This window comes from Rhea pennata, chromosome 14, assembly GCF_028389875.1.
Source record: "Rhea pennata isolate bPtePen1 chromosome 14, bPtePen1.pri, whole genome shotgun sequence".
Classification (NCBI taxonomy): domain Eukaryota; kingdom Metazoa; phylum Chordata; class Aves; order Rheiformes; family Rheidae; genus Rhea; species Rhea pennata.
In genome coordinates, this window is record NC_084676.1 from 4,690,526 (window position 1) to 4,702,867 (window position 12,342).

At 36.3% G+C, this 12,342-nt stretch overlaps 1 protein-coding gene across 1 annotated transcript in view; it reads right to left on the bottom strand.

The window, feature by feature from the left end:
• The window catches only part of DOCK2 (dedicator of cytokinesis 2), a 196,295-nt gene that overhangs the window by 22,763 nt on the left and 161,190 nt on the right, over window positions 1–12,342 (bottom strand). The window contains exons 35-41 of the mRNA XM_062586956.1: window positions 9,663–9,819; window positions 8,943–8,983; window positions 8,294–8,384; window positions 8,036–8,155; window positions 6,143–6,232; window positions 4,673–4,777; window positions 1,996–2,137 (exon numbers count right to left, since the gene is read on the bottom strand). Of these exons, the coding sequence (XP_062442940.1) occupies window positions 1,996–2,137; window positions 4,673–4,777; window positions 6,143–6,232; window positions 8,036–8,155; window positions 8,294–8,384; window positions 8,943–8,983; window positions 9,663–9,819 (746 nt within the window). The remainder of the gene's footprint in view (window positions 1–1,995; window positions 2,138–4,672; window positions 4,778–6,142; window positions 6,233–8,035; window positions 8,156–8,293; window positions 8,385–8,942; window positions 8,984–9,662; window positions 9,820–12,342) is intronic.

The window sequence follows — 12,342 nt, forward strand, 5'->3', positions numbered from 1 at the left end:
AGACATCTGAAGATATTTTCTTCTGAAGCACTACTGCTGTACCACCAACTGCTTTTAATACATGAAAATATTAATACATAAAAAAGTATTAGAAGGGAAAGCAGGCTTCAAGATCATTTGACATGAAACAGCCCAGTGACAGGGTACATATTTACTCAGAGCTGATGTAAGCCAAATATGTAAAGGATTTACTTACAATAATTACAGCAAGCTGTCCCATGCTTTTTTGTTTGCAGTTTTTGCGGACAGTTGTAATATACAACTAAAACATCTATTACAATGGTTTCTTAAAATGAAATTCAAAAGGTAGGAACAGGCTGCACAGCTTTCAAAAACTATCATGTCTATATACTGACATACATCTTTTTCTAAAGCCTTTAAGAGACATCAGGGTAAAAAGTAAATCAAGACTGATAAAAGTTTCTCTTTTAATTGCTTTTCTTTCTCTGCATATCAAGGAACAGAAAAAAAAAAAGAAAAGAAAAAAGATAATGCCTTGAGAAGCTGTTACAAAATACTTTTTTAAAAGAGACAACACATGCATAAAAGCTGTGAGAGTTTACATCCATGGCAGTATGCAGCTTGGACTGCAAGACACAGTATAGAAAACTGTAGTATTCAAATATACTGTTCTAATATACAATGTTTTCCCTTTCGTTCAGAAAGATCATGGGAAAAAGGAATTCAAAAAATATCAGAATGATATAAACAGTATGCTATAAAAGAATACAAATCATTTCAACGGCATTTGAAAATTCTAGGCATATCAATCGAAGCAATGCATTAATTATATTTTAAAACTACCTGCATTCACAGGGATCCTTTCAACACAACCTAAGTACTCATTAAATATCCACGAAATATCCTTGCAGTTTACCTCTGAAGCACCCTTATCCCACAGCTAGGGGAACTGAAGCACAAAGAGAATTAATGACTAACGTGCATCTGTTCTGCACTTAGTAGAAATATGTATTGATACATATATTTCAGTTCTTCATCTAGCAGAAGGTGGCCATAGGCCATATTTCATTAAATAAATGTCAATACAACGATCAAAATTACCTTTCTTTTTCCTCATATACATAAACTACTACTGCTAGTACAGACAAACTGTGCTTTCACAGTTGGCATATTTTGTACCCGTTCTGAGTTCAAATAGAGCTTAATTTTATATTTATCTCTACCTAGTTAGGAAAGTTAGCCTTTCCTTTGTTGGTCTTCCAGATTTGTGAAATTCTGAACTATTTTGCAGGCAGTCACTACCACTTGCTGAAGTACTTTGAATAGAAGAACATAGTCACTTTAGTGGCTAAATTATTTTGGTAAAGAAAAACCCTCACTTTTCACTTCTGCTGGGATTCAACCCAGGCCGGAAAAGAGGAGTGTGGGAAAACAAGGGGTCTAGGTCATTCTGGAAACACAGTCTGTTCTGTGACATAGGCAGTTGCAAACTATAAACAATTTATTTTTTGCGTAGTACACAAGACATGGATCATCCAGTTCTGTTAAAGAAAACAGGATTCATACATAGGATTTTCTATATGTTGAAAAGATACTTTTCTATGAACTCCCCTAACTACTGATTCAGTTTTTAGTGTCATATACTGTACTCCTGTACAACAGCCCTTTGCCTCCAGATATCCTTCCAAACCAGCAGAACCACCTCCTGTGTCACCTCAAGTCACATCTGCATATTAAGATCTCTTTTTCTCTTATAGACTCTTCTACAGAAACTAACAGATCTAAGGCCAAGCTGGTTCTCAGCTTTCATTTTTATGAGACTTAAGGGTATTAATAACATTTAGAAATCTGAAGTGTCAAGTTCATTGAAACACAATTTAGCAAGTATTCGCGGTTCACAATACAACATGCTAATTAAGAATTTCATTCACATTGCTAACATAATACAGTTATTGTCAGACTGCCTTACTAGAAAAACCCTCCCACCTCCACCCTGCTGGCCTTCAGTCTGTAGTCTCCCATGTTTAAGGATACATTGACCAGGAGAGTTTTTCACATCTTCTCCAGGTGCTGAGGTGGTGTTCATCTCCTCTACATTGGGAAACTGACTCATCAGCTGCGCCTGGAAATCCTCTCTCCTCTCATATTCCTTCCCTCGATAGATGAATACTTTGTTCTGCAAGGAATAAATACCAGATTTTTGGGGGCTGAATGCTGCTGGGGCAGAACTTACAGGGGAATATTTATCAGTACAAACGCACAATGGGTTCTCTGAATTTTGGAATGAGTGTTACTCTAATACAAATGCTAATGGTTTATAAACAAGAAACCATTCACCATGTGCTGGAATACATCACTGACTCTCCACAGATGATACTTAATACTGTAAGACAGCATGAAGGCAAAACCAGCACCGCTGAGGATGCTCCTTTAGAACAGAATAAAGTCAGAGAGGCCAGGAAGGTAAATGCCTTCAGTTCCTTTTCTTGTTGCCGAAGGAAAAAAGATTTACCTTAAAACACCTCTGGGTCCAAGTTTCACAGCTTTGAAATACTAATACGTAGGTTTCCTCTGCCTACACCTTTCCCCTGATGTTATGAAATGCCCTCATTTACAATAGTCTATCCCCAATTCTGTTCATTTTGAGGTTCAGATTGCTTCATTTCACAGGATACTTTAATAATATCAGAAGGAAAATATGCAGGCTTCCTCTGGTGTACTATTAACGCATCTTTTCACTATTTTTTCTAACATTGTCAGGTAACTTTAGCCTTTAAGATTGGAAAATAAAGGTCTTTTGCTGCTTTTCAATATGGGGAAATCTACTATATTCATCGTGGTATGTAAGAAAACTCTCTCCCCCAGAAGAAAAGGTCAAATATTCAGGTTAGTCTTACACTCTGAAGACATCTGTTGCAGTAACAGATGTAGGAGCAGCAACAAGCTTCTCACAGTCAGTATTTGGGGAGTTGGTTGGTTGATTGGTTTGTTTGATAAATGCATCGTGCGAATCAGAAAACAGTCTGATACTTCGCTCTCCTACCACAGTAGCAATTGGTATGTAAGGACTGTATTTACTTACAACTTGTCTCTGGACAAGTACACTACACCAATGCTTTGCTGACAGAGTTATACTGAAAAATTGGGTGGTCAAGACAAATCCTGTTAAAGTTGTTGTTGGTGGTTTTTGTTGTTTTTTTTTTTCTTCTTTCCCAATCTCAAGCAAAATCTAATTATACTCTAGTTCCTAAGTTTGGCAAGCTTCTCAAAAAAATCCAAGCCTTTTAGGTTCTTGATTTCATACCTGGTAGTAGAAAAGGAGAAAGGCAAAAAATTCACAGAGATAGCAAATAACAGAGCATAGATGTTTGTTTGTGGAAACAATTTAAACTTACTGTAACTCTCCTAAGATATCAACCAGCTGCTACTGTTCAAGAAAAACTTGGACTAATAAGAGATAGTTGGAAAGAAAAAGTCAACTCAGTGCATATTAGAGGTGAAAAACAAAACCAAAAAACCAAAAAACCAACTTCTGAAATTGTTAGGAAAACAGAAAAACAATCAGAATCACACTGACCAATTTCAGAGTGCATCCGCATTTCAAAAATACACAATTCTTGTCCTACCATCTCAAGAACTAGAAGATGAGGGTTGGACTAGATGATCTCCAGAGGTCCCTTCCAACCTTACCATTTTATGATTCTATTAGAACTTTAAACGTACAGTATGCGAGCTGGAGTGGTCAAAAATGGTTTTGGTAGTGCTTGAATGAACTAGAACTCTTCAGCCAAAAGTGTAACAGAGAACAGTATTTTCATATATGGCATGGGGAAGGTGAGTATGGCACAACAGCTTCATCTGCCTCATAACATAAGAACTAGTGTAGAGAAATTACTAGGTGTCAACAAAAAGGCAGCGAATCTCCAGCAGAGATGTAATGGCCACAGTATGCCCCAAAAGGCATCGGTTCAGAAAATAACTGGACAATCGCACTGCAGAACAGTCCATCAAGGGCTAGAAAACACAAAGGCATCACCTCAAACCTAGGAAGCCTTTGTCATGGAAGGCAGGAAATACATACCTACATACAAATACCACTATGCACCAGCTCAACATTGTATTCGTTCCTCCCGTAATTATCTACTATTTCCCATAGCTAAAGATACAGTGTTGGTCTACAGAGTGCACTGGCCTAAGCAAACCCAAACACACTGCTTCTTAATGTATTTCAGCTGTAGCTGAGAGGCAACAGAACTGGAAGCTCTTATCTGTCGTGACAAAGTCCACCAAAAATTTCAGGCTCGTAAGTGAAGCAGATTTGCAGATTTAATTTGAACTCCATTTAATTAGCAGCATTCTACCAGTTATTAATACTCTTCTTGGAGATACATTTGAGAAATAAGTAACATAGCAGCTGTCCAAACCAACACTGCATATTAGTGCATGTTGTTCTCATACATCACCTTTAATGCCTGACATGACTCCTAATTTACCAAGCCAACATCAAGTAAAAGAATCAACTTAAACCCACCTGAAAAATGTGTCATGCATATTCTTCAAGTAGCAATTCAAATTGTGACTACAATCCTACACCAAGTCAGAAGTAAATAGAGTATAATTTTCCCTAGAGGCTCATTTGCATTAGTACTGGACACTAGTATTTTTAGAGGCATATAAAAATAGATTAAAAGAAGAATTTAAACAGAGTTACCCTTAGAAATGTAGGGAATCCTTGGCCATAATACCCAACAGCAAAATAGTCTGGTTTGGGCCTTAGAATTTTCATGATGTTTTCATAGAACTTCGCTTGTTGAATCTGAAAGCAAAACCAACCATGATCACTTTCATTTTTTTCCTCATTTATTTTTCATTTATTTTTACCTCTGCAGTAGTATATATTGTGCTAAGGGTATCAGACTGTATACTATCAATTGGTAACAACAGCTTTCAATTTTCCGTTGGTAAACTACTGCAGTAGTCAATTAAATGCACACAACATTCTGCTGTGATATGTTAAATATTGTTTACATTTATATGCAAATACAATACATTAAAAAATGCCTGTGGCTTCCATTTCAATTACTTGACCTCAGAATCAGGCTTACTCTTAATTTACCAGTATGAAAAGAAAAAATAAAATCTGCAAGCATTGAAGTCATACTTTACAGGAATTTGTATCTGCTACTCCAGTGTAACAGATAAAGCTCAAGATTTTATGTTGGTATCATACTAAAGAGATCAACCACATAGAAGTCTTAGAACAATGTCTTCCATAAAAAATTAAGTGACATTTAGCTTTATTGTTTTTAATTTGTTTCTTACACTGTACTTACAAGTTGCTCAACACCAAAACTTAAAAGAGAATTGGTAAATATACTGTCTTTTCCTTTAAACTTTTGATAAATCCAAAGCTGACTGGGAGGGACAAAGTTTTCTTTATTCATTAACCTGCTCAAGAACATCAAGTTTTCATTCCCACCTTTTCCTGGTGCATATTCAGGGATATCTGTTGCATGAGCCCTACCAATTCAGTAAAGATTATGCAAGTGTAGAAAAAAGAGGGGGGGAGGAAGAAGAGGAGTGTTTTTTCTTTTTTACATTACTTCAGTTTTTAAGGAAAACAAATAATTGAATTTGCATACAATCTTACTTAAAAATATTTTGTCCCTCTAGCCTTTGGATCTAGTTCTAATTCCTTGTGATGTATTACTTCCCCAGTCCCTGACTGGGGCAGAACTTTTCAGGCTTGTCAAGATTTGAGTTTCTAAAATTTAAAGAAAAATTTCAGGGAAAAATGTAGCCAGATGCTTTTTCTAAGCAGCACATAAAGCAGCACAAAGGCCTCAAAAGCCTGTTCCATCTCTTTTATTTTTCACCTTTAAATTACACAAAGTAAGAACAGGTTTATCTCATCTATAAAAGTTCCAAGATACTGCAGTAATCAAATGTTCATGCATCTTTTAATAAATCAGTTCTTTATTAATTTCTGTTTTACCAATGGAATCTTGTGATACTATAGCAAAGGTTAAAGTTTATTCTTCCACAAAATGAAATTAAAAAATATTGTAGACAACAAGCTCATAAGCAGCCTCAAAGCCTTTCCTTTCATCAGCCTTTTGACAGCTCAGAACTATTCATTTCTGTGATTGAAATACTTTTGAAGATCAGCATATATTCTTACCAGGTTTTGGCTTAAAAGTTCATAGTCAAAAACTTCCTTTTCATATTGCTCTGCAAGTTCTTTACATAAAGATATGGCTTCTTCCCACATCTGCAATTTAATCGCATATTCAGAAAGTAAATCCAGTGCCAACAAATAAGTCTTTAAGGCATCACTATTTAACTACAGTTTTATTGACTATGCTATCTTTAAATTGCAGTCATTTATTAAGTGTACATTTAAAACGGAGGACCCAAGGCAATCATAAAATTCTGGAAAGCGGATTAATGTACAGAATAAAAGTGTTTTATGTTTCATTACAAGAAGGAATAAGTAAACCTTCTTTTAATACTTACAATAAGGTTACTAAAAAAATATCACCTAATCTTTCATAAATAATAATAGCAAATCACTGAGGTGCACAACATCTAGGCACATACTCCAAGCAAAGCATCAGGAGACTGACACCTATCTGTCTTGAAAACAAACATATTCCATTTTACAAATAATTCCAAAGCATACATACTCATACCTAGTCTTGCATAGGAGAACCCTCCTAGTCAGCTACAAAATTGCAAAGCTTATATTTAAATTACCACTTGCCCAAAGTAGCAGCTTATTTCTTTCTCCATAACATAATAGCTACCTCTGAAAATCATTGCAAAGAATTACAGAACTGCCTTGGAGGGACTAGGACAGTTTTTCTCATCAGCTGAAGCACTTATTGTATGCAGCACAAAAGGGGTCTTAAAACAAGAAAAAACTCCCTCTACTAAAGAAATTTCTCAGATTCTGCCAGTCTTCTCCCCCATTCGGAATAAAGGAAGACAAAAACAGTTTTCTGAGACTAATTTTCTACTGATGTAAGGTCACTGCTGGTCATACGCACTGTGACTGTTTTTACCCAGTGCTATATACCCCTAGGCCAGGTAGTTCTGAACTAGGCAGCAGCACTCAGATGCCTGCAAACCTCCTCTGCTGTATCTGAGCAGAACCTGAATGTTAGACAGAATGGAAATCATCATGATTTGATTATTCTCATAACGTGGGTGAGGGCTGCTACTTTGTATTTTTTTCTGATGCCAACAAAATACCTGTGCTATTTGAAATAGCACGACTTTTTGCTGCACAGTAACAGGTTTGTGCTGAAGTACTATGAACTTCCTACCTTCTGAGTTATGGGGGCTTCAGCGGGGGTTTTAAGCCTTTATTTTGTAAGAAGCAGTAATGAATGGCCTTCCTTCTTGATACCTTCAGTTATAACCGAATAAAACATAAGGAATTAAAGGCCTATTACTGGGACATAATCATTCTCCAGCACTGAAAATCATTTACCTGCTTTCTAGTACTTCATTTTAGTTCTAGAAAGCTCAGCTCTACTGTCACTGTACTGACAGGCAGCTTTAATAATACATTCCAAAAAAACATTGACATAAAACCAGATATGCATCAGCAAACTACTATATTTTAAGGTTGAGATGCAACTCTCTGACCTTTCCGAAACAAATGCATAGATCTGTTTTCAACTCTCTGTTTTGGGGAAGACAATAACCGAATTATTTAGAAAGCAATCTGTATAGTCGATATTCCTTTACTAACAAAGGAAAGCACGTTCAGCATTTGTTATTATTTTATTACAACCTGAACTGACAGAGATGCATGTGACCAGAATAAGCATTAGCCTCTTCCTTTGTAAATGTGCTTATTGAAAGAACATGTTTACATAGAACAGCTGTACTCTGTGAATAAGCCTTTAGGACACAATTTTCACTTGACCCATATTTCAAAGAGGATTTCCTACACAATAATCAAGCAAATGTTTTCTCCAGAGAATACTCATTAAATGTTGCTATATAAAGTAACACAATAAGAAAAGACTGGCGGGGAAGCAGGGGAAGGACCCTACAACCCTACCTTTCCTTTGTCAAAGTATTCTATAATCTTCTCATACAAACTCTCTTTTAAGTGTCGATGAGTCTGCGAACACTGGAACTCCGTTGACATGACTTGGGGTGCACACTGTTCATCTGACCACTGAGGATAAATAAACATTAAAAAGTAAGTCTTTTTGAGTTCAAAACACCTCTACTCCCCAAAAATCTGTGATACTCTTATTCATAAATTTAAAAATTGCAAAAGCTTACTTATCTATTCAGTTTAGGAATATCTAACCTTGAGGAGCCATGTATGAAGCAGAAGCGTATAAGCAGCTTCTGTATAATTCTCACAATCTAAATGAAGATCTCGTAATTTATACAAATATCTAATAGGGGAGAAAACAAGAATTAGTTTAGGTATACACAGGATTTGAATTGTGAAGTGTCAGAAATGTTCAAGATAAACTCTCTAATGGAAACTTCAAAGACATCACGCAGTTGCTACCCAAAGAGTCTTCAGAGATACTGCATGAGTGAGGTTAAAGTACTGTTCATTTATTTAGACTTTTCCGTATTCTCTTTGTATACTGGAACATCTTGTACAAATAGAGGAAGAGGAGCTAAGCTCCTTCTACCAAACACTGTTAAGTCCACTTGGAAGAGGAAGGACAACTCCAACTCAAGGATTAAGCCAGACCTATGATGCCGGTGTGTTATTCCTAAAAATAGCTGCCTTTCACTGTAGCATTTTCAACTGCACGTAAATACTTGCAAACACAGTGGATAACACAAACCTCAAGTCTAGCAAACAATGGATTAAAAACACAGCATAGCCACTGTTATGGTAAACTACCACAGAGTAACAGAAATTGAAGTAGGATGGTAAGAACAGGATAAGTATTATTGCCCTTTCCAAAACAGACCCAACAGAGCAAGCGCCATACCTGATATACATCCCTTCACGGTTAATGTCTTTGTAGAAATTCTAGAGATAGAAAAATTATTTGTTATTTTCTAACCTCTGTTATTAAAATAGTTACAAGATAAAAATATTTATGCTAATGTTCTGCTTTTCTTTTAGTTGTATTCAGCATCAAACAAAGCATAATTCTGTATTTGAAAACATTTTTCAATTACAAATTTAAAGCTGAAAATACGAATATCATTGTAAGATAGACATTATTTACATACTATCTTAAGTTTAGACCTGGTATTATTAAAATGTTAACTGAAAAAGCAATTAGTTATTGGCAAGTGTTAAATACCTTAATTCATTAAAGAAATCATTTGTCACAGTTTTTCTTTTGGAGAAGAGAAAAATATAGTTACCCAAGGGCATTAACACAAGATACTACATGCTCTGGCTATACCTGCTGGCTACAAAAGAGGTTGGCATTAACTAAAGTTGATATATCTAACACTATTGTGCAATAACTTTAAGGGGGGGACACTTGTCAGAGTGAAATGTTAACAGTCTGTGGGTATTTCCCTACTAGGCATACCATGTAATGCAGGGAGAGAAAAGAAAAAAAAGGCTTAAATCACCCTCAAATCACTATTGAGCATTGTAAATCACTCCTGCAGAAAGATTTGCTTTCATCTTTCATAAATGGATTCCGAAGGCCTTCCCTGCTCCCACAGAGGGATTACAAAAGAGGACGTACCAGTAAGTTCACAGTGCAGCTCATGCGATTGTCCTTGCTTTCGTCACTCATCACAGCCCGGTAATCCAGCAGCTTCTCCAAGAGGCCTTTAACTAGGTTGACAAAACTTTCAACCAACTTAAAAATGTCAGGATACTGACATGCACACTCTGTAAGACTGCAAACACAGACGACAAAATGATTTTACAGCGCTGTCAGAAATCAGTGTCCCATCAGCTGAAATTCTGGATCTGCAGGCGAAGACTGTATTACAATGCTATAACAACTAACAATGCACTGCAAATTGCCTTTGTGGGTTGGTAATTTAGACATCTGAACGACTGATTGGAAATAAATCTAGACAAAAAATGAAATATTTACTCTTCTTGTCTGAAAATGACTGCAAATTCAAGGGAATATATGTATATTTTTAAAACAAAGTCAAACTGAGTCTATGGTACAACATGAATATGAACCCAAGTCTCTTGAGCGTCATGCTACTGCAATAAATATTAGACCTTCCTTTCCTCTGTTACCATGCAACATAAAATGCAACAATTACTTCCTTCTCTTTGCAAAGTTACATTTCAGTAGAAAGTTCAAACCAAGATTAAACTAAAATTTGCCTTTAAGAAATAAGCAGAACCAAGTGACATTCTGTGGAATCAGAAAATGTAGTCAGTGCTCTTTTGATAAAAAGGTGGGCAAGTGAGTTTTATATATCATCAGCATTCTTCAGTTTACATTAGCAAAACATTAGCACATGCTATTTCTACGAAGTGCTTAAGGAACAGAAGCTTCACATTACTCTCAATAACTCTGTTCTCCAAGTTGAGCTGTGTAAACATACGAAATGATTACCAGCCTCTCATTAAGGATTATTTTCTTTCTTTGCTTAAAAGTTTTTTTCCCCTTAGGATTCTCATCTTGCTTTGGGCTTCTCTCTGACAAATCCCATTCTATTTTTACTTTAATATACACGTACAAATTATATGCATATTGAGCATATTCTATTAATAACATATGAAAATCATTGTGTGTGTCACAGGAGAATACAAAGAACAAGGTAGCAATTGCACAATCCTCATTGAAACTACACTGCATGTATAAGCAGGGCGGTTTCAATGATACATTATTCCTAATTCTCACCACATAGTGTTTCATTAACAGTTCTCAATTTATATGCAAATATATTTAATAATTTATATTTAATCCTTAAAAGGAAGTGCACTTTTAAAAAAAACTTTCATTATAAAATATTATATTTTTAATTAATTGTAATAGTTTTTTCCACTTCTCAGAATCACTTAATTTTCTTCAGAAAATACATATTCATGTTAACTTCTACTGCAAAGAAATACTACAAAATTTGGCCTGGAATGGGGCCTCAGCCAAGTACCAGCCTTGAACTTCTCATTCAAGCAAAGTAAAACCAGCACCTAATGTTTAATCCTTTGTTTGTACAGGTCCAAAATATACTTTTTTCCCAAGACAGAGGAAGGGTGTACACATGTGTCCAAATGAATATTTATATTGTATAAGGTGTGATGGACAGAGATTAACAGATAAAAACTGAAGACAGAAAAGTCTGGGGAATGTTCAGTGAGACTTGTGGAAAAGAGTTAGAAAAAGTCTCAGTCACATAGGGGACTGAAATATGACTCAGGAAAAAACAGGTTATTTTACAGATGTGAATTTGTGAGAGAATGAGAGCATACAAGACAGATCTATGAACAATGCTTCATCATGAAATGAAGATGAGTCACCGCTGCATCACTTTTTCCCTCAATACAGGTAGAAAACCACCGACATGAAAAGCAAGCTATTCTTAAGAACTCTTTGAAAATATAGCACGCAATTCCAGTCACAGAAGGAAGACAAAATGCAATAGGTTTAGAGGAAGACTAAAAGATGAACAGGAGAAAGAAATGTAGCTCATGAGAGAAGATCTAAAAAGCTATCTTGTTTAGCTGTATATAATTACATCAATTAAAAAGAAAAAAAAGAAAAAAAGCAGTAGAACTTCAGCAGATTTTTCCAAGCGAGGGCAAGAAGAGGGCTTATTTCCAGTTACTGGAAACAAGCTGCTCAGAAGTTTTTAAAAAAGCTTGAGAAAAAATTTTAAAATATTTTCAATAAAGTTTGAGAACACACACACATAACATGGACCTGTCTAACATGCTCTAGGTGACCCTGCTTGAGCAGGGAGGTTGGACTAGATGATCTCCAGAGGCCCCTTCCAACCTTACCCATTCTGTGATTCTGTGACCGCTGCAATGACGGAGAACTCAAAAGCTCCCTGACGCTCTTTTCTGCTGTGTCTAGGCCAGCAACTAAAACAGGCCAGGATTCATTGTCTGAGCCTGAGGACAAGTTGTATGGCACAGCTTGTATTCACACAGCCAAATTCTCCTCTGTTTCCTCAAACGGGATGGCCTTGTCTGTTCTGAAGCTCTCCTGCTCCATATTAATCCAGCTCTTCTTTGGTACTGTCTGGGACAGTATTCAGTATCACGGGCCATACCCCTGCCGTGGTGCCTGCTGACATACCGCACTATAGACACCTGCAAGGCAATGCTTCAACCTGGCGGACCCGGTTCAGGGTAGTGGGTGTGACCAAGTTCCCAGCAATCAACCTATTTGGGTAAGCGCTGGTCACAAAGGTGAGCACCAGAACACAATACAGGCACTGACTACCACT